At 40.3% G+C, this 23743-nt stretch overlaps 2 protein-coding genes across 2 annotated transcripts in view; one reads left to right on the forward strand and one right to left on the reverse strand.

Moving 5' to 3' along the window:
* The window catches only part of LOC117807805 (1-phosphatidylinositol 4,5-bisphosphate phosphodiesterase beta-3-like), an 89378-nt gene extending 81931 nt beyond the window's left edge, over positions 1-7447 (forward strand). The window contains exon 12 of the mRNA XM_034677207.1: positions 7417-7447. Coding sequence (XP_034533098.1) covers positions 7417-7447 — 31 coding nt within the window. The remainder of the gene's footprint in view (positions 1-7416) is intronic.
* Positions 7448-22494: 15047 nt separating this feature from the next.
* The window catches only part of slc8a4b (solute carrier family 8 member 4b), a 65855-nt gene continuing 64606 nt past the window's right edge, over positions 22495-23743 (reverse strand). The window contains exon 16 of the mRNA XM_034676089.1: positions 22495-23051. Within this exon, the coding sequence (XP_034531980.1) occupies positions 22672-23051 (380 nt within the window). The 3' untranslated portion in view covers positions 22495-22671. The remainder of the gene's footprint in view (positions 23052-23743) is intronic.

A 23743-nucleotide genomic window follows, 5' to 3' on the forward strand; every position in this document is an offset into this window, starting at 1 on the left:
ACCCTAATCGTAACCCTAATCGTAATCCTAACCCTAATCGTAACCCCAACCCTAATCGTAACCCTAACCCTAATCTTAATCCTAACCCTAATCGTAACCCTAACCCTAATCGTAACCCCAACACTAATCGTAACCCCAACCCTAATAGTTACCCAAACCTTATCGTAACCCTAAACGTAACCCTAACCCTAATTTTAAGTCTAACCCTAATCGTAACCCTAACCCTAATCGTAACCCCAACCCTAATCGTAACCCTAATTGTAACCCTAACCCTTATCGTAACCCCAACCCTAATCGTAACCCTAATCGTAACCCTAACCCTAATCGTAACTTTAACCCTAATCGTAACCCTAACCCTTATCGTAACCCCAACCCTAATCGTAACCCTAATCGTAACCCTAACCCTAATCGTAACTTTAACCCTAATCGTAACCCTAACCCTAATCGTAACCCTAACCCTAACCCTAACCCTAACCCTAACCCTAATTGTAACCCTAACCCTTATCGTAACCCCAACCCTAATCGTAACCCTAATCGTAACCCTAACCCTAATCGTAACTTTAACCCTAATCGTAACCCTAACCCTTATCGTAACCCCAACCCTAATCGTAACCCTAATCGTAACCCTAACCCTAATCGTAACTTTAACCCTAATCGTAACCCTAACCCTAATAGTAACCCTAACCCTAATCGTAACCCTAACCCTAATCGTAACCCCAACCCTAATCGTAACCCCAACCCTAATCTTTACCCTTACCCTTATCTTAATCCTAACCCTAATCGTAACCCTAACCCTAATCGTAACCCTAACCCTAATCGTAACCCTAACCCTAATCGTAATCCTAACCCTAATCGTAACCCTAACCCTAATCCTAATCCCAACCCTAATCGTAACCCTTACCCTAATCTTAATTCTAACCCTAATCGTAACCCTAACCCTAATCGTATCCCTAATCCTAATAGTAATTGTAACCCTAACCCTAATCGTAACCCTAACCCTAATCGTAACCCTAACCCTAATCGTAACCCTAACCCTAATCGTAACCCAACACTAATCGTAACCCCAACCCTAATCGTAACCCTCACCCTAATCGTAACCCCAACCCTAATCGTAACCCTAACCCTAATCTTAATCCTAACCCTAATCGTAACCCTAACCCTAATCTTAATTCTAACCCTAATCGTAACCCTAACCCTAATCGTATCCCTAATCCTAATTGTAACCCTAACCCTTATCGTAACCCTAACCCTAATCGTAACCCTAACCCTAATCGTAACCCCAACCCTAATCGTAACCCTAACCCTAATCTTAATTCTAACCCTAATCGTAATCCTAACCCTAATCGTATCCCTAACCCTAACCCTAATCGTAACCCTAACCCTAATCGTAACCCTAACCCTAATCGTAACCCTAACCCTAATCGTAACCCCAACACTAATCGTAACCCCAACCCTAATCGTAACCCTCACCCTAATCGTAACCCCAACCCTAATCGTAACCCCAACCCTAATCGTAACCCTAACCCTAATCTTAATCCTAACCCTAATCGTAACCCTAACCCTAATCTTAATTCTAACCCTAATCGTAACCCTAACCCTAATCGTATCCCTAATCCTAATCGTAATTGTAACCCTAACCCTAATCGTAACCCTAACCCTAATCGTAACCCTAACCCTAATCGTAACCCCAACACTAATCGTAACCCTAACCCTAATCTTAATTCTAACCCTAATCGTAACCCTAACCCTAATCGTATCCCTAATCCTAATCGTAATTGTAACCCTAACCCTAATCGTAACCCTAACCCTAATCGTAACCCTAACACTAATCGTAACCCCAACCCTAATCGTAACCCCAACCCTAATCGTAACCCCAACCCTAATCTTTACCCTAACCCTAATCTTAATCCTAACCCTAATCGTAACCCTAACCCTAATCGTAACCCTAACCCTAATCGTAACCCTAATCGTAATCCTAACCCTAATCGTAACCCCAACCCTAATCGTAACCCTAACCCTAATCTTAATCCTAACCCTAATCGTAACCCCAACCCTAATCGTAACCCTAACCCTAATCGTAACCCCAACACTAATCGTAACCCCAACCCTAATAGTTACCCAAACCTTATCGTAACCCTAAACGCAACCCTAACCCTAATTTTAAGCCTAACCCTAATCGTAACCCTAACCCTAATCGTAACCCCAATCCTAATCGTAACCCTAATCGTAACCCTAACCCTTATCGTAACCCCAACCCTAATCGTAACCCTAATCGTAACCCTAACCCTAATCGTAACTTTAACCCTAATCGTAACCCTAACCCTAATAGTAACCCTAACCCTAATCGTAACCCTAACCCTAATCGTAACCCCAACCGTAATCGTAACCCCAACCCTAATCTTTACCCTAACCCTAATCTTAATCCTAACCCTAATCGTAACCCTAACACTAATCGTAACCCTAACCCTAATCATAACCCTAACCCTAATCGTAATCCTAACCCTAATCGTAACCCTAACCCTAATCTTAATTCTAACCCTAATCGTAACCCTAACCCTAATCGTAACCCTAACCCTAATCGTAATCCTAACCCTAATCTTTACCCTAACCCTAATCGTAACCCTAACCCTAATCGTAACCCTAACCCTAATCGTAACCCTAACCCTAACCCTAATCGTAACCCTAACCCTAACCCTAACCCTAACCCCTAACCCTAACCCTAACCCTAACCCTAACCCTAACCCTAATCGTAACCCTAACCCTAATTGTAACCCTAACCCTAATCGTAACCCTAACCCTAATCTTAATCCTAACCCTAATCGTAACCCCAACCCTAATCGTAACCCTAACCCTAATCTTAATTCTAACCCTAATCGTAACCCTAACCCTAATCGTAACCCTAACCCTAATCGTAACCCTAATCGTAATCCTAACCCTAATCGTAACCCCAACCCTAATCGTAACCCTAACCCTAATCTTAATCCTAACCCTAATCGTAACCCCAACCCTAATCGTAACCCTAACCCTAATCGTAACCCCAACACTAATCGTAACCCCAACCCTAATAGTTACCCAAACCTTATCGTAACCCTAAACGCAACCCTAACCCTAATTTTAAGCCTAACCCTAATCGTAACCCTAACCCTAATCGTAACCCCAACCCTAATCGTAACCCTAATCGTAACCCTAACTCTTATCGTAACCCCAACCCTAATCGTAACCCTAATCGTAACCCTAACCCTAATCGTAACTTTAACCCTAATCGTAACCCTAACCCTAATAGTAACCCTAACCCTAATCGTAACCCTAACCCTAATCGTAACCCCAACCGTAATCGTAACCCCAACCCTAATCTTTACCCTAACCCTAATCTTAATCCTAACCCTAATCGTAACCCTAACACTAATCGTAACCCTAACCCTAATCGTAACCCTAACCCTAATCGTAATCCTAACCCTAATCGTAACCCTAACCCTAATCTTAATTCTAACCCTAATCGTAACCCTAACCCTAATCGTAACCCTAACCCTAATCGTAATCCTAACCCTAATCTTTACCCTAACCCTAATCTTAATCCTAACCCTAATCGTAACCCTAACCCTAATCGTAACCCTAACCCTAATCGTAACCCTAACCCTAATCGTAATCCTAACCCTAATCGTAACCCTAACCCTAATCTTAATCCTAACCCTAATCGTAACCCTAACCCTAATCGTAACCCTAACCCTAATCGTAACCCTAACCCTAATCCTAACCCCAACCCTAATCGTAACCCTAACCCTAATCTTAATTCTAACCCTAATCGTAACCCTAACCCTAATTGTATCCCTAATCCTAATCGTAATTGTAACCCTAACCCTAATCTTAATTCTAACCCTAATCGTAACCCTAACCCTAATCGTAACCCTAACCCTAATCGTAACCCCAACCCTAATCGTAACCCTAACCCTAATCTTAATCCTAACCCTAATCGTAACCCTAACCCTAATCGTAACCCTAACCCTAATCTTAATCCTAACCCTAATCGTAACCCTAACCCTAATCTTAATTCTAACCCTAATCGTAACCCTAACCCTAATCGTAACCCTAACCCTAATCGTAATCCTAACCCTAATCTTTACCCTAACCCTAATCTTAATCCTAACCCTAATCGTAACCCTAACCCTAATCGTAACCCTAACCCTAATCGTAACCCTAACCCTAATCGTAATCCTAACCCTAATCGTAACCCTAACCCTAATCTTAATCCTAACCCTAATCGTAACCCTAACCCTAATCGTAACCCTAACCCTAATCCTAACCCCAACCCTAATCGTAACCCTAACCCTAATCTTAATTCTAACCCTAATCGTAACCCTAACCCTAATTGTATCCCTAATCCTAATCGTAATTGTAACCCTAACCCTAATCTTAATTCTAACCCTAATCGTAACCCTAACCCTAATTGTATCCCTAATCCTAACCCTAATCGTAACCCTAACCCTAATTGTAACCCTAACCCTAATCGTAACCCCAACACTAATCGTAACCCCAACCCTAATCGTAACCCTAACCCTAATCTTAATCCTAACCCTAATCGTAACCCTAACCCTAATCGTAACCCTAACCCTAATCTTAATTCTAACCCTAATCGTAACCCTAACCCTAATCGTAACCCTAACCCTAATCGTAACCCTAATCGTAATCCTAACCCTAATCGTAACCCCAACCCTAATCGTAACCCTAACCCTAATCTTAATCCTAACCCTAATCGTAACCCCAACCCTAATCGTAACCCTAAACCTAATCGTAACCCCAACACTAATCGTAACCCCAACCCTAATAGTTACCCAAACCTTATCGTAACCCTAACGTAACCCTAACCCTAATTTTAAGCCTAACCCTAATCGTAACCCCAACACCAATCGTAACCCCAACCCTAATAGTTACCCAAACCTTATCGTAACCCTAAACGTAACCCTAACCCTAATTTTAAGCCTAACCCTAATCGTAACCCTAACCCTAATCGTAACCCCAACCCTAATCGTAACCCTAATCGTAACCCTAACCCTTATCGTAACCCCAACCCTAATCGTAACCCTAATCGTAACCCTAACCCTAATGGTAACTTTAACCCTAATCGTAACCCTAACCCTAATAGTAACCCTAACCCTAATCGTAACCCTAACCCTAATCGTAACCCCAACCCTAATCGTAACCCCAACCCTAATCTTTACCCTAACCCTAATCTTAATCCAAACCCTAATCGTAACCCTAACCCTAATCGTAACCCTAACCCTAATCGTAACCCTAACCCTAATCGTAATCCTAACCCTAATCGTAACCCTAACCCTAATCTTAATTCTAACCCTAATCGTAACCCTAACCCTAATCGTAACCCTAACCCTAATCGTAATCCTAACCCTAATCTTTACCCTAACCCTAATCTTAATCCTAACCCTAATCGTAACCCTAACCCTAATCGTAACCCTAACCCTAATCGTAACCCTAACCCTAATCGTAATCCTAACCCTAATCGTAACCCTAACCCTAATCTTAATCCTAACCCTCATCGTAACCCTAACCCTAATCGTAACCCTAACCCTAATCGTAACCCTAACCCTAATCCTAACCCCAACCCTAATCGTAACCCTAACCCTAATCTTAATTCTAACCCTAATCGTAACCCTAACCCTAATTGTATCCCTAATCTTAATCCAAACCCTAATCGTAACCCTAACCCTAATCGTAACCCTAACCCTAATCGTAACCCTAACCCTAATCGTAATCCTAACCCTAATCGTAACCCTAACCCTAATCTTAACCCTAACCCTAATCGTAACCCCAACACTAATCGTAACCCCAACCCTAATCGTAACCCTAACCCTAATCTTAATCCTAACCCTAATCGTAACCCTAACCCTAATCGTAACCCTAACCCTAATCTTAATCCTAACCCTAATCGTAACCCTAACCCTAATCGTAACCCTAACCCTAATCGTAACCCTAACCCTAATCGTAACCCTAACCCTAATCGTAACCCTTACCCTAATCGTAATCCTAACCCTAATCGTAACCCTAACCCTAATCGTAACCCTAACCCTAATCGTAACCCCAACCCTAATCGTAACCCTAACCCTTATCGTAACCCTAACCCTTATCGTAACCCCAACCCTAATCGTAACCCTAACCCTAATAGTAACCCTAACCCTAATCGTAACCCTAACCCTAATCGTAACCCTAACCCTAATAGTAACCCTAACCCTAATCGTAACCCTAACCCTAATCGTAACCCTAACCCTAATCGTAACCCTAACCCTAATCGTAACCCTAACCCTAATCCTAACCCCAACCCTAATCGTAACCCTAACCCTAATCTTAATTCTAACCCTAATCGTAACCCTAACCCTAATTTTATCCCTAATCCTAATCGTAATTGTAACCCTAACCCTAATCTTAATTCTAACCCTAATCGTAACCCTAACCCTAATTGTATCCCTAATCCTAACCCTAATCGTAACCCTAACCCTAATCGTAACCCTAACCCTAATCGTAACCCCAACACTAATCGTAACCCCAACCCTAATCGTAACCCTAACCCTAATCTTAATCCTAACCCTAATCGTAACCCTAACCCTAATCGTAACCCTAACCCTAATCTTAATCCTAACCCTAATCGTAACCCTAACCCTAATCGTAACCCTAACCCTAATCGTAACCCTAACCCTAATCGTAACCCTAACCCTAATCGTAACCCTAACCCTAATCGTAATCCTAACCCTAATTGTAACCCCAACCCTAATCGTAACCCTAACCCTAATCTTAATCCTAACCCTAATCGTAACCCTAACCCTAATCGTAACCCTAATCTTAATCGTAACCCCAACCCTAATCGTAACCCTAACCCTAATCGTAACCCCAACACTAATCGTAACCCCAACCCTAATAGTTACCCAAACCTTATCGTAACCCTAAACGTAACCCTAACCCTAATTTTAAGCCTAACCCTAATCGTAACCCTAACCCTAATCGTAACCCCAACCCTAATCGTAACCCTAACCCTTATCGTAACCCCAACCCTAATCGTAACCCTAATCGTAACCCTAACCCTAATCGTAACTTTAACCCTAATCGTAACCCTAACCCTAATAGTAACCCTAACCCTAATCGTAACCCTAACCCTAATCGTAACCCTAACCCTAATCGTAATTGAAAATAGATGTGTGTAGAAAGTGTTTTAATTACAACACCGACTCCGGACAGGGACAGACATCGACTGTTCCGGTCCTGTTAACAAGGCATAAGAATAAGACCTACAAATAAAAATAAAAATATAATAACAATAACATCAGCTATAAATACAAAAGGGGGCCCCTGCTGAACGTGGGCCCTGGGGCGGCTGCACCCTCTCCCCCTGCAGTCCGCTTGTGTCCTCAGGTCTTGGAGTCAGGTGTCAGACCTCAGATGAAAAAGCAAAAAGTCTTTCACATGGGAAGCAAAATGTTTCCCTTTTTTCACGTTCTGATTACATGTCATTTGACGACTCATTGGAAAGTGCTCTGATAACAAGTAATCTGATGACTTTAGGAACAGTAACAGGATGTTATTCGCTCTGGTTAGTTTGGGGAAAGAACTCTGATCATTACAGGCATGTGGTGGTTAGCATGGACAATCTTCAACAAAATAATTCTTGGTTCACATCCTGGACTGAGGCTTTTCATGTGAGGAAACATTTTTTCACACTGTCTAACGTGTGCTTTTTAAGTATCCTAATAAAATGTTTAGATGAAAACACCTTAATCTCAGTTAGATAAGCACTGCCAGGCAGGCCTGTGGTGAGGTGGTTGGTACTGCGTGGTGTAAGGTGGTGTAAGGTGGTGTAAGGCGTGATACAGTTAAAAGTTCAAATCCTGGACAGAGACCCACTTGGTGGACACAGAGGAGATGAGTTAAGCTTTTGAAGTCCCATTAAGATACACATGAAAAGACCAAGGGATATAACCAGAAGCAAAGTGGACAGGCCTGCTGCCTTTCAATGCAAGGGTCCTGGGTTTGAATCCTGGCCAGGACAGTCCATGGGAGAGGGAAATGAAATGCTTTCCTGTCACTGGAGTTTGAACTGTGCTTTTTGAAGAACGTTATCCAAACCGTGGAATGATAAGACCTTCAAAAAGCAAGTTCATTGAAGCAGCCCTTTGGTGTTGAGGATAGGCCTGCTACCTTTCAAGCTGATGGGTCTGGGTTCAAATCCCTCCATGGGCTTCCAATTTGAGATGAAAATGAAAGAGTTTCCTCACAATGTTGTTCACCTTTTTAACTTTGTCAACAAAATTTTGGAATGAAAATATAAAAAAAGCTTCCAGCTCTGTGGTGTGATGGACAAGGCTGCTGCTTTACAGTCTGGTAAGGTGGTGTAAGGTGGTGTAACCAACGAAAAAAAGGGTTAAAGGGCAGTTAGGGAATTTGCACTCATCAGAATTTATCAACAAGCTTTCTTACTTATTGCCAGGCTCTGTTAAATTCTTGATTCTAATTGGTAAAAACACAACAATGGTGATTAATTCTCAACCACAAAAGCAACACTAGAGACATCCTGGTCACACACATCATATCAAACCAATGTTGTGGAAAATTGTTAGCTTCTGTCTTAGGCTAGTCTTGAATGTCAGGACAGGAAATCAGATGTGAGAGCAGCCGAAGGAATTACTGCGCCCCAACCATCTCTGATTGGGAAAAGTGGAGCAGATCCTGTCCTGCAATCCAGATAATGGCAGCAGAGCTGGTGAGAGCATTTCTAAGTTGCTGATCTCTACAAAGAAACTTAAACCATATTCTGTAGTTAAGCGCTGTAAAAGTTCAAAGATGCATTATCCTCCTTTTTGTTTCAAGGTGTGTCGTTGAAGAAGGGGAGCTGAATGAGGACAGAAATGTCAAGATAAATATTCATGCAGAAGTCCTGTTCACCTTGTTTAACCTTACCTTTAATGAAAATGTTCAGTTTGATGTGATTAATAAAAAAAGAGGAGGCTTATGTTTTAACATGACCATAATTTAAATGGTCAATTTAATGCTAATTCATCTCACGAGAAGCTGGTAAGAATCTGCTGCCACTGAAGCTTTGCTGACAGTGGAATTGAAGGTGCTATTTTTATTATTATTACTTTTGGTTGTAAAGATAAATTATTTCTAATCAAAAATAAAAATCATCTATAAAGCAGTATTATTTTTTCAACTTGTTAAGTGTTTTGTTGGAAGCCAGGTAAAAATAGGGTAATGTTTGGTGAGTGGGCAGTTATGAAACCTGCCAAGCATCCGGGCCTTGCTTACCACGTGTCCTGGGATTCCAGTTTGCCTTAGTTCATTATACATTAAGCTGTGTAGAAGGGACAGGCAAAATTAAGTTTCAATAAAAAACACCCATCATTCACTACTAGTGTTAAATCATTTTCAATGATCTGATGCCCTTGTAAGGATAAGTTGTTGTCAGAGAAAACTAAAAGAACTGGCTTTTCTTGGGTTTGTTATGAAATGCTTTTGGAGTCCTCAGTTTTCTTAAAATCTCAGTTTGATTTATTTGATCTTTATTTTCAGTAATATTGAATGAAGCCTTCTTATCTATTTGAAATAGACATTTCTTTTTTATTCAGACTTTTGTAGGCATTCATTTGTCATCAACAGAAACTTTCTCTTCTTCAAAATTGCAGATGATTTCTGCAGTGCTAACTAAAAACATTGATGAAAACACATTCTTGTTCCTTCCTTTTAGACACTATCTTTGATGTCTAAACTGAAAAGATCTTGATGATTTCCCACTTTTAGTGAGATAAAAATATTTTGTTGGTGGAATACTGATGAGAAGTTGTATGTTAAAAAAAAGGCAAAGCTAATTAACCAACTAAGAAGTGTCAGAATCAGTTTAAGCGTGGAGACAAACATTCGGGCCCCAGAGAGAAAGGCGATCAATGTAGCGTGTCACTTTCTGTCTTCTTCCTCGTCCCACAGGAAAGCTCCATGTCAGCATCAACTCCATCACTCCTTTCTCACGCTTCAAATTGTTTATGTCTCTCTGTCCGTGCCTGTTTGTCTCGCATTCTGTTCAAATGCACTCCCGCTCTTCTCCTGCCTTTCTTCATTCTCTTCCTCCTCACACACTTTTTGGTTCTCCATCTTTTTTGTGTCTGTCTGTCTGTATCTACCTTCTTCTTCTCTTCCTCCCTCAGGACTCCTGTGTTTACTCTTCGTCTTTCTGTCTCGTTCTCCTCCAGCGGAGAATGGAGACGTGTCTTGCCGTCGTGGTTACTGTGAAGTTGCTGTGGGAATAACAGCTGCCACTTCGTTGTTGTTCAGAAACTGACAAAGAAGAACGAATAAAGAAGAAGGAATAGAAACATGCAAAAACTATTCCAAACCTATAAGTGAAAGTTTGGATTTATTCAAACACAGAACTGGACACAGCAAGTGAAAGCACAATGTCCTTCTGTTGTCAGCTATCACCAAAGATCAAATTATGGAACAACAGAGGAGCTGTTTATCAGCCAACAAAGCAAAGAGCAGTGCTGATCAGTTCCCTGGCGTACGTGCGTCTGCCTGTGTGTATGCACAAGGTTTAAACAACCACTCCCCTCTGGCCAGTGCTATAAATATGACATTGTTCTTTGTCACGTTGTCAGGTTAGATAACAACCAAAGAAGCAGGTGAATGCTGAGCTAATTAACTGTGATTAATTTAAAAAGTAACGTATAACAAGAAAACTTTGCAGGTTGACCTCATCTCACTCAGAGTGCTTTTATACACACTGACTCCTTAGAATTAAATGTTAATTCAAATGAACATTGAATATCGTCACCATAGAGCAGAAACCTTGTAACTCCAAAACCATTACTTTCCAGGAAGTAAAAAAACATGTTTTTTTCACATAACCAAACACTGTATATAGTTCAACCACAGATTCTGTTAGATTTTACATTTAACATATTGTAATATTTTATTGAGAAAGCCAAATGACAAACATAAAGGAAGATCAATAGTCTTGTTTATTGGAAATCAAAAAAAGATGACATATGGATATAATAGCGACAATATGTGGCATGATAAACATTCCTACACACCATGTTATTGAAATTTTCACTGACTTACATATATATATATATTTCAAAATCATTTACATTGTTGTGCCAAAAAGATGACACTCTTTTGGTTAGGGCCACATGTATGCCAAAAGTGGCCAGTATATAAGTAATCTATGTGGTTTTAAATGAAAGTCTGACAATATTTGTTTTTTTCAAACTTGTATTCATCTCTTAGACTACTTCAATGTTCTACAAAAAGCTGTAACAATACAGTGACCTCTTAGCTGCATGTGATTTGGCTATCATGTTAGCAGATAATTTCCTATATAAACATCCAGTCTTCAAAAAAGTCATATTAAATTTAATTTGTACTTACATCTCTGGTAACCTGACTCCCACACGTCCAATTTGTGCTTTTCTTTGAGCTAAGTTTTGGTCTCCATCAATACCTTAAGGAAAGATCTAGCACATGTACCCCTATGCTACTTGCTAGCAGCTTACTTTGTCCGTTGCCTTGTTTATTGGGTTTCTTCAGCAGGAAAAAGCTACCCACAGTAGCTGGTGGACTGAAACAGTTAATTGTGGCTGAAAAAGCAGTAAACTTAAACATAATCCATACATCTGAGATTAGCTGCAGTTATGTCTCTTTGGGTTTGTTAAAGACACATTTCTAGTGTGTATTGTTGGTCAGTGGTTAAGATAAGTGTATTGAATAGTGCAGCTTTAGGGAAAATAAATTGGTAACCACCATTGCTTTGTGGGCCTTTGCACACATTATTCCTGATGTGATCAAGTCTGAAATTTACAATTTTTTTAAACATCACATGCCATTTTGTCCCTTTTGGCACACCGTAGTTAAGCTTCCACAGCGTCCTGCTGCCACTGTGATGGAAGAGGGTAAGGGTTGCCTGTTTGACCTTGTGGTTAAATCATGCGCCCCATGTACAGAGGCTATGGTCCTAAAAGTGGGCAGTCTGGGTTTGATTCCAACCTGTGGCCCTTTGCCACATGTCAGTCCCCACTCTCTCTTCCAGTTTCCTACTCTATCCACTCTCTATCTCTAAATAAAGGTAGAAAAGCATATAAATAAACTTAAAAAACAAACACACTCCCAGACAGCTCTGCTGACAGGTCAAAAGTATCACTTTAGTACTTTGAGTTTGGACTGCTTACAAGACAGGCATACTGGTGCAGCTTGCAAGACTGATGTCAGCGGTCAACCACATCACAAAAGCCAGTAGAGCACTATTTAGAGTGTGTGAATCACCACAGACCTGTGGATGAGACTAGACTGAAGGAGCTTACTACAACGCTTACTGAATAGCTGGCAACCAACTGCAGGCCAGTCAACATTATGAAAGAGTCAGGCCTACATGTTTGCATGTTGTGACCTGTCATGTGCTCTACCATCGCTGGGAATAACTGTTTCACATCATCAAAACCTGCAAAAAACAGAGAAGGCAACCAAACTGGAACGGCTGAGACATCAACCGAGGATCACTGGATGTCAATGACTTATCAAAATGATCTACACTGGTAAGAATTGTTTTATTTTCATTATTGTTTTGTTGTTAATATGGACTACAACTTTTCTGAAATGCAAAATAATAATATTTTGAACAAGGGATAGAATTAGCAATTGAAGTTCAGCATTAATCACAGTTTAAATGTGTTAATCCATTCCAAACAAGAGTTTAATACAGTTTACTGTATGATCATGAGCTGACCTTTAGTTTTGTTTTTTCCTTGTGTTTCATGCCTTGTTTCCTCCCTGTCTTTTTTCTGTATTTATTATCCTATTTCTTCCTTGTTGTATTAGTGATCCATGTCTTGTGTTGTATTCCTTTGTGTTTCTAAGTCTAGTCTGTTATGTTTCTTGTTTGATTTTGTAGTTCTTGATCCCTGTGTTTCCAGTTTAGTTTTACTTCCTGCCCTTGTGTGTTTCCCTCCTTTTTTTGATTAACTGCATTAGTTCCTTGTGTTTCCAATGTTTTCTTTTGGATTTAGTTTCTTAGAAAATTTTAGTAAGTTTTGTTGGCACCTTTTGTTCTTTTATTATTCAAATCTTTATTTTTCTGCACATGGGTCCTCCTTCGTTTTTCCCATCGTGACATGATGTTTACCATTGACCACCACAGGTCCATGAAACTGGGATCATTTGTTGGTCACTGCACCCCACTTGCCACATCCCTATAGTTACTTCAATTACTACTAATTGGACTGTGCTTACATAGTGTTTCCTAACCTTTCAGACCATGCAATGCACTACATGTCACATTCACCCATTCATATCCCATTCATTCACTGATGGTATCAGTTGCTAAGGGTCTATCAGTATTGTTTAATACCAGTCATAAGCATGCACACACTGCTGGCTATACCACCAGAATATTAAGGGTTTCAGTGTCTAACCCAAGGACACTGTAATATAAACTCCTGGACCTGGGATTGAAATGTTAAGCTTCAAATTGAAGCACAGACAGTCTGTTCCACTGAGCTACAGCTGCCTCCAACAGGCCAAACAGGCCTCAGCTGAGAAAGTTCACGGACATACGTTTGGAAGAGGACTCTCTGTCCTTTTGGGAAGGCACACTGCAGTGCTGGTAAAGTCAAAACAAGGAAAGAAAGACTGAGCTTAGATTTCAGTGAACTTTTGCTCCAGACAGCAATGTCATCTTCAGTCTGACTTGAAGTCAGTACTTTCAGTTTTAGTTAAAAGTCTGATGCAGACAGGAGCAGCATGATGTGACAGCTTTTGCATGGCTGTCCTAATTTTTTAAAAACCAACGGAGAAATGAAGTGTCACCAGGAATTACTTCTACATACCATTTCATTTGAAATCTGAGGAGATGGCTTTGAAATGTATCAAAATGTTCATGTTGGCATGTCACATATGATTACGTGCTTATGTAAGAAGACTCCACTCCAAGTGCCAGACACTTTCTAATGCTCTATTAAGACACTTCATATGATAACCATGAATAAATGTGCAAATTGGATGTCAACTGAGTGTGAGTTACCACTTCAGTCCTGACCTGATTCTTGGACTGACCAACTTATATCAGCCTGGTTGCTAAGATGGCTAAACAGCAGCAGCATAGCTATATATATACATATATACATATACAAAATATTCTACTTTAGTCATGTATTTGTGTTGAATTAACTTGAGACAATTCACTCTCAGGTCAGACATCATCAGTCTTAGTTTGTTTTCATTGTGGTGTCCAGGAACTGAATAAAAATGCAGAACAAATCAGACCAAATTGTTCCTGTTTTCAGGTAACATCCCTCAGAGATTCTTACTCACTGAGAATATTAAGTGATGATGATTCAAGCGGCCGAAATGAGCTTTCTCCGCAGGGTGGCTGGGCTCAGCCTTAGAGATAGGGTCAGGAGCTCAGACATCCGGGAGAGGCTCAAAGTAGAGCCGCTGCTCCTCCGGATGGAGAGGAGCCAGATGAGGTGGTTCAGGCATCTGGTTAGGATGCCTCCCGGACGTCTCCCTGGGGAGGTGTTTCGGGCATGTCCGACTGGGAGGAGGCCACGGGGAAGGCCCAGGACATGCTGGCGAGACTATGTCTCTCAGCTGGCCTGGGAGCGCCTCGGTATCCTACCAGAAGAGCTGGTGGAAGTGGCCGGGGAGAGGAGTGTCTGGGCTTCCCTGCTGAGGCTGCTGCCCCCGCGACCCGGACCCGGATAAGCAGAAGAAGATGGCTGGATGGATGGATGAATGGATTCAAGCACTTTTTTTTCTAGTTTCTGAACTTTCTTGGTCTCTGTTCGTGTTCAAAGTTAATTAATTGTCCACAAACAGGCAGCTTTAACATGTTCACCTTTGGACCAGAAAGTGAGCAGGTATTTGAAATCCTCAAACCATGCATGTGTCATCTGACACAGGGCTAGACAATAGTGGGTTCTGTTTTTGAATATTTTCCTAGATTTTTTATAAAAAAAATAGAAAAGATTCCTAGTGGTTGCTCTGTGGCAGACACACAAAAACAAACTGTGACATAGTGAGCTACATGTCATCTTGTTGCGTATTTGAAGTGGAAATGACTCGGAGCACTGCAGCAGATTAAATTAAGTTTATCAAACACTGAGTCATTGTTCCTGGGCTTCCATTGTCCTTGATTCTACTGTGACCTCTTTTATTCCACCGAGAGGTAATTTTATAACAACCCAATACAAAATAATGAGTCTGGTAGAATCCTAACACATTTTAACATCATGCAATATTGATTATCTGGTGAATATTTGTCAGAACTCGTTCACCCCTAGCAGCCATCTCGCCCACTCAGGTCAACCATTTTACATTTTCTATCTGCTCCACGTACACACCTCAGCACTCGTAGCGACAGAGCTTTGCAGGCTCTAGACTCTGGAATGCTCTGCCAATTTCCCTGCGCTCTACAGAATCTGTAGGTTGAAGTAATGCATGACTAATGATCCTGTCACTATGACGTCATGTAATGACAACATGTTTCTTTCATCATTAGTTAAAGTATGGTAATTAACTTCATACATCAATTAATGTATGGCCAAATTTGCCGGACATACAAGGTTTTTTTTTTTCTTAGGATACATGTAAATAGTATTTACGTAGATATTTAAAACTTCATATTTTTGAGAGCAAACTCAACACCCATCATTGAGTTTGTTCTCAAAAATATCATATTAAAAGATCAGCTGAGATAATATTTACATGTATGGTCCTCAAAAATCCTTGTATGTCCAGCAAATTTGGTTCATGCATGAATTGATGTATCAAGTAACTGAATTAACATGCCTTAACCAGTGATGTATTAAACACATTGTAATTACATGAAGTCATCGTGACATGATCATTAGTTCATGGTGAACAACAGGAATTAAAAGTGAACCCCTTATTAATTCATACAGCAATTCATCATGAGTCATGCATTACTTCAACATGAATTAAGCATGAATTCACTGTGTGCCATTATTGTAAAGTGTCACCATTAACTTTACTTACTTTTATGTACTTATGTGATTTCCAGTGTCATGAACTGCAGTTTTTAACACTTCGGCATTGGCTTCATATTTTAAGACCAGAGGTCGCCACCAAAACTGCTCCTAATGGTCAGGCTAACACCCTGATCTCGCCGTGTCTGTTTGAATTCCACTGCAGATAAAAGCACTGCAGAGATATAAAGTCCATTTATCATTTAGAGGGACTGCAGACTTTGTCCTCCATCAGCCGCTGGAAGGAAATTAATCTTGTAGAGAAATAAACATCAAAAGCTGTAGCAATAAAAAGAAGTGTTGTTTTTAGATTTGACCTTTAAGGTTCCAGAGATCTATCCTGACAGTGCAGACATGTGTCAGAAGTATGTTTAATCTGAGTCTGATGTGAGTGATTTTCAAATCTGCACCCAAAAGTGCTTAAAAAATAGGATGTTTGAAAATAGAAATTTGAAGCATAGCTGCAGCTATTCAAACCCCAGTTATAATCAGTTTAAACTAAACATGATTACCGTAGATCATTTGCTAATTGCAAGGCATTTAAGGAAATTAGCATCTTCATTTTGAGAAATATCACCAGCCCTTATGAGGAAAGACTTCCTCTATTAGAAAAAAAGAAAAAGACACTCTGCTGAGCATTTGCCAGTCAAGTTTTATTTCATGTTTGAGAAAAAGAAGGACAACAGAAAAGTTTGGTCTTTGTAAACATCTATATCGTTTTTAATGTCATGTCATTTTCAGCGTTTAAAAATACTTTACTCTTTACTACAACATTTCCAACATCAACACTGTATTCAGAATGACTTTATATCATGCAGCGACACACTCATGGTAGGAATGATATGAAGAAATGCACGCATCCACACACACACACACACACACACACACACACACACACACACACACACACACACACACACACACACACACACACACACACACACACACTCTCCTACGCACTCACAATAAAAAGGATAAGGGCACAGAAATTTGTTATGATGCTAATTTGTTCTTCCTTATTCTGAGGACTTTTTATACAAAACAAATCGCAAAAACAACAAAAAACAGTGGAAAGGAATGCAACAAAAATGTACAATATAATCATAATAACAATGAAATAAATGGAAAAATAAAACAACAGATATTTATATCAAAGCACTTTGTGACCTCATAAATAGGGCTGCATGATATATTGATAAAATGGAGTGTAGAAATCAATAAAATATATAATTATCAATAAGATAGAGAGCAATTGAGAGGTTGATAGTAGAGTGAAAGAAGGAGATAAAAACAAAAAACACATAGATATATAGTGGCGAATAAATATACTTTTTAGGGTTTGGGTCTCCCTCTCTCTTATAAACACACACAGCAAGGGCCGGTTCAAAATCTGCAAACATGACAAAAATATAATACTGCGTTTCACAGAAATACTGCTTTTTAGTATTCTTTTTTTGTTCAGAAGACTAATCCTTTAAATGCATCTTCACATGGATCAAAGCAAAAAAAACAAAACAGAGAAAGTTTGGCTCAGTTTACCTCATCAGTCTGATAACTTAAGGGTCTTCACAACTGGGGAACAAAACCATTTAAATTACTTATTTACAATCCATATTTTTCTCAAATCTGTGTTCCTAAATTCCATATTTTGCTGATATGCTTTGAAAACATTGACAGTCTGTAAAAGCTTTTTGAAAATGACTTTTTCTTGCAAGTTTTAAGTCGTCTTGTAAAGATTATCAACCAGAAAGAGAGACATCTGTGTTTTAAAAAGGGATAATATTAGACATGACAGCAGCTGCTTCTCATAATAATGCTGATAGCCTCCAAAATAACATAATAGAAATTATTTGCACACCTAGCTATGACTGTAAACACCGCATACACACATGTACTCACACACGCATACAGCAAATTGACCTCGCAACCATGTTCTGACAGTTACAACATGAAAGAAATAATTGCACATCAGTTATTGTCTCAGGCCATCTTTCATGTGTGTGTGTGTGTGTGTGTGTGTGTGTGTGTGTGTGTGTGTGTGTGTGTGTGTGTGTGTTTGTGTGTCATCTGTGTTCGTGCATTTACAGTACATGTATAGAAAATAAATCTGATGACTGCATGTGACTGCCTCTGCGTCTAGACTTAAGTCAGAGAGTGTAAGGTCAACAACCTAATTCCATTACTAACAGTCCTCATTCACACACACCTCTAACGTTCATACACTTATATTGGGTAACGGAGAGTATCAGGTACAGTCCATGAGGCTTTCCTTCACACACACAGGCACACACACAGGCAAACACACAGAAGGGAGGGTTACCAATTTCAGCCATTTTTTTCCTACATGGGGTCATGTTGACATTCTAATTCATTAATCTAGCATATGGGACTCAGCCAGGGACACACAGGACAAGCCCTTATAAGGAGATTACAACACCAACTGGCACACACAAAATGCTCTCAAATAAAGGCAAATACAGACATGCAGGGCTTCACACAACAGATACTCATGGAAACAAGGGGAGGCACGAGGAAGAAAAGTAAAAAAAGAAAAGGTGTCAGAAAAAAGGAAAGAAAGGTCAGTGATATAGGTTGAATTCATCCGCCACGAGGGAGAAGAAGAAGAAGAAATGAGAATCTATAATGTCACTTTGACTTGAGGAAGGGCAAGCAGACAAAACGAGAAGCAGGATGACACGCACGTAATGTCACACACACAACGGCGACAGTCATGAAGACAACGGCTTTTAGATGGATGGTCGCTAAGCAACAGACTGGAGACTAAAAATATGGTTGCATTTTTTCACTCCCTTAAAAAGCATGCGCGTGCACACACACACTCACACACATACACTCAGCCATCCTCCAGCAAGGCTTATCAACCTTTAAAAAGCCTACATTTCTAAACCGGTCCCAGTATTCTTGTGTTCCTGTGGCGTCAGCAGCACTATTATCCCGCCCACTCATTCTTAAACTGGTGACTGTAACAGAACTCATTGAGAAAAGCAGGGTTGGCCTGACATGCATCCTGGCGTCACAGTGGACCAGGAGCCATGCCAACATGCTGGTTATGTCAAACGGATGACTTCATACATACTCTCTTGTTTGAGATACAGTATGAGCAAACAGACTGAGAAAATGAAGGAATTAGATTAGTCATTTTGGAGATTTTTTAAATTACAACTCAGTACAATTTAACTTATATTGGGGTAAACCTTAGTTGTAGTTGGAATTAAAGCATCGATAAGCTAACATGCAGGGGCGAAGATGAGAAATGGTGTATACTTCCTGACTTTCCTGCATTGCCTCTGCTAACATGGCTGTTTTTGTCCTGTAAAACTTAAACATGTTTTAAAATTTTACAAATAATATGAGTGGGAAAAAAAATCCAGCAAACATTCATCTGGGGAAACAAATTTGTATGGAAAAATAACAAACAGCTAACTATTTACAGATTTTCTTGGGAGGGTTGCATGGGGTGTAAGGGGGGGGGGGGCTAAATATGTCAGTATCTCTAGAACCCTGTTTACGCCCCTGCAAGCACATTACATGCTGAAAATTTTCTGAGCAAGACACTAAAGTTCATCTTCTCTGGGGCAGCTCTTGTGTCGTGCAAGGTAGAAACCTTTAGCATGCCTTCATGTATCCCTTTGAATTAGAGTAAGATCATCATGCCAGGTGACCAAACTCCCCTCCCTGCATCATTACATTTTGGCTGAGCTCATCTAAAAACAGCTGATCCCTTTACTTGAAACTAAACATTGAGTCTTTGAGTGCTATCACTGATCACCATTAAAGTTTGTCCTTTTCTTTACAGTTGTCAGAAGACACTAGGCGTTCTGTTGTATTTAAAGTGTGACATTTGAGAGAGCAGGGAAAACATGAACGCATCTTCTCTGCTTCAAATAACCACTTACCACCTATTTGAACAAGCACTCACCTTTGCAAATGCTTGTGTTTATGTAGCCTGGTCACGACTGAGCTTCCTGTGCACTCACAAAGGAATGAAAGCAGTAGGTAATTTGTCCATATTTAACAAGGCGAATAGTGGGCAGCTAAATTGTTGTTTTCAGTCCCATTTTTCTCTTAGTGAACAGTTGTAAAACATAGAGTTTAATTATTGTTTTCTCTCAGGGTTTTCTTTGAAGATTACAAAAAAGGGTTGTGGGCAGTCTGGGGAGAAAACGGTTGCAGATATTTCCTCTCTATGCTGTTGTTAACAGGGATTACTTTTAACAATCATTTGCACTGACAAGCCATATGCCATTTCTTCTGTCAAGCTTCAGACCAGCCAGAGGGCATAGCAGAGGTGTTGACACAGACTTAATGTAAACCTGGATTCCACACATTCTCAAACAAACATTAACAAAATGGTTGATTTCAGATGATATGTGGCAAAATAATCTCTTAATGAGGTGTTCTGATATCTTCCTTTCACTTTCACTTCTCTCACACCATGCCTGAATAATGAGTCCTCACAAAATCAAAAAATAAAGCACAGCTTTTGAAACAGGCCCGTCCCTATAAATAATACCAATGGTTAAACATATTTATCTGTAGTGTGTACACATTATAAATTTAAACTTGCCAGTCTTTTAGCTTAAGCTGCCGGCTTTTGGGACTTGTACAAGTTACAACTGCACACTTTCAATGAACTGTGATCCGTGACAGTGTTCTCTTAAATCTTTGGATAACAGAGACTTGGGATGTTGAGTACAAAGAAACACCGAAAATGTTACAACTTATGCAGAACAGTCATGTGATATTTCAGAGCTGCCGTACATCTCCCCTCAGAGCGCTTCCACTTTTCTCTCCGTCTGTGAGTCATCACTGGTTTTATGTTAGTCATCATCAGCCTTAATGTCCTTTTTCCCTCCTGATGGATTTCCTTGAAGTGTTTTTAGGAGAAAAAAGGGCACATGGAGCTTCCTTTTCCTCCTTGAGGGTTTGCCTTACAAAGAGGGGGACTTCACATAAATGATATATCAGAGTTTTCTCACACACATGAAGAAAGGTTCTTATAATGTACAATTAGAAACACTGGATATGGTAATAGTTTTGATTTGTCTTCGACAACACCGTCATCGCCAATTTGATCTTCTTTGTTGTCGAGGTCAGATCCTTCATTCTGATTGGTCCTACCATTGTCTCGTTAGTGGTGGTCTTCTGGTTTTACATCATTTTCCCAGCTCTGTTTGTTCGTATGTTTGATCCCCGGCCATTTGATTCAACTTTAGAGTGTAAACAGTGTACCTCACAATGTGTAGTGCACAACGCTTCTTAATAGCAAGAAAAACAACTACCTCTAGGTGGACTTTTCTTAGTTTCTCCATCCCAAATATGAGATTTCTTTCAGCTGCTAATCCAACATCTTGATCATTTGCAGAACAGCCAATCCTTCAAACGACCTGCTTTAACCTTCTTCGTCTCCATCTCTTAATACAATATTCATAAGTCTCTTTTTACAATTGCACGGTAACAACATCAACACGTGACGCCATTGAAAAGTTTAGAAAAAATGGGGGAGGGTGTTTTCCCTTCACGAGGCTGCTGATTGGCATGGAATGGAAGGAAGTTGGGATTGGCTCGATTGAAAAGAGGGTTGTGGTGACTACAGCGATTCATTATCACAACTTTGAGACAGTTCCTACAGGAGGGTAAGGCAAGAGGGAGGGAGGAGGGAGTGTTTACAGTCTGTAGAGTGTGTGTGTGGCTTCTTGTTGCGTGGATGTTGGATTTTGCACAGTGTATTCGAGAAGAGAAGGAAAAAAGGTCAAGACGAAAAAGCTTGTCAGTTTTTATCTTGCTCACTCGCTCACGAGTTAGTGAGTGTTCCTCCATTGCAGATTCACCTGAGGGCCCCAAATCGTGTGTTTGTGTGTGTACAATTGGGGGAATGAGTTAAAAGTAACAAGTCTTTGATAAAATTAGAGTTCAGCGGGTGTAATGGGAGGATCCATTGTTCCCATTCGGTGAAGATGGAGAAAGCAAGAGAGAGAGGAGGTGGTACAGACTATTTTTGCCCATCTATGCATCTCCTACTTTTTCTGTCATCCTCACTCTGGTTCCTCCTTAACTTTACGCAGACTTTTTTCCAAGTTTGATGCCTCAAGCTACCTCTCTCAACTTTTCCACTTTTAACTTTCACCCTTTCCTGCTTCTTCCTCCTTGTTTTTACCTTCAGAGGCTGGCTGATTGGCTAACAGCTCTCCTTGCTGTCTATATCTTTTACTCCTGTCCTTGTTTGGCAGTAAACTGGAACTACATAAAAGCATCCCTTAAAGCTTGCTTTGCATCTTTACAGTCCAGGCTCATGAATTCTTAAAGCTGACTCTTTCTTAATCAACACCACGGTACAAAAATAACTTTTGATATATCAGAGATTTTTTTAGATTTCTTAATAGTATATGATCTTTTTCAGAAAATAAAAATAAATTAAAAAGAGAATGTTTGTCTGAGATGCAGGAATATTTAACTTAAAAATAGAGAACTGAAAAAAAAAAAATTCATCCATTTCCGTCCACCTCATCTTTCTGTATTTTCTTGTCTCATCTATTTTTGAAAATTCCTCCATCTATCCCTCTCTCTCTTTATCATCATGTTGGCAGTGTCTCTCTCCATCTCCTCTCCTCTCCATTTAAAACCCTGGTATATGGCAGTAGGCCTCCAGTGAAGCCAGCATGATGTAAAGCAACCACAGGGAGACGAACAGCAGCGATGTTATGACCTTGCAAGTCCGCGGTCCGCCCAGCTCTCCGCCTGCCACTGATGCTCGTCGCCGGTACAGCAGTACGAAAACACAGAAAATGGCGAGGATGGTGAAGAGGGTGACAGAGAAGGCCAGGTTACCTGGGTCCACTCTGAATTCCTTACCCTTGGAGCGCCAGACGACGGCAGCGATGGTCCATGCCACTCCTATGCCAAGGAAGACATTGACGGCGTTGGAGCCAGTGACGTTTCCGATGGAGGCGTCGGCGTACTGGTCCTGGATTGCAGCAACCTTGCTGGCAAATGTGTCTGGAAGGGAAAGAGACATTTTAGAACAATTTGGAAATAAGTGTCGTCAAATTGACTTTTAATGTTTTTAGTGTTAATGTCTTTCACACCACCACCCACACATTGTTCTCTCAGAAATACCAAAGGGCAACAAAAAGGACTATGAGACTCTGAACTCCTCTAAAGTCTGGGTGTAAGATGCACTTTTGATGTCCTTACTTTTTATCCAAAAAATGGGCTGTGTCCTCGACGTGTGACAAATATGTAAGCGTAAATGCAGAGAGAGGGATTTTATCCATATGATGGAGATATAATCTAACTTAAGCCTTATCACAGACATGAGCTGTCATAACCACATAGCAGCCACAACTGTCACTCACTGCAGGATTGAAAATTCCACCTTATTCATCGTGTATTACAAGTGGCTATGTCGCTGTGAACTGACTAGTACCAGTAACTAGCAGGACAACAAACTCCTCATGGTGAAGAGATGGTACAGACAGAGCTACACAACTGCACAAAAACAGCATGTTGTGGATTTTGTTGAACGCAATTAGAATCATCACAGAGAAAGACATTTAAAACCTTTTCTTCCTTCTAACAGACGTCCAAAAACTAACTGCCTCTTATGTACTGGTGTGACCGATGTTACGGTTTTTACAGTAAATAGTAAAAGTTATACAATAATGAAAATGAGACTGAGAATGAGCTGA

Source organism: Notolabrus celidotus, chromosome 23, assembly GCF_009762535.1.
Source record: "Notolabrus celidotus isolate fNotCel1 chromosome 23, fNotCel1.pri, whole genome shotgun sequence".
NCBI classification, from domain to species: domain Eukaryota; kingdom Metazoa; phylum Chordata; class Actinopteri; order Labriformes; family Labridae; genus Notolabrus; species Notolabrus celidotus.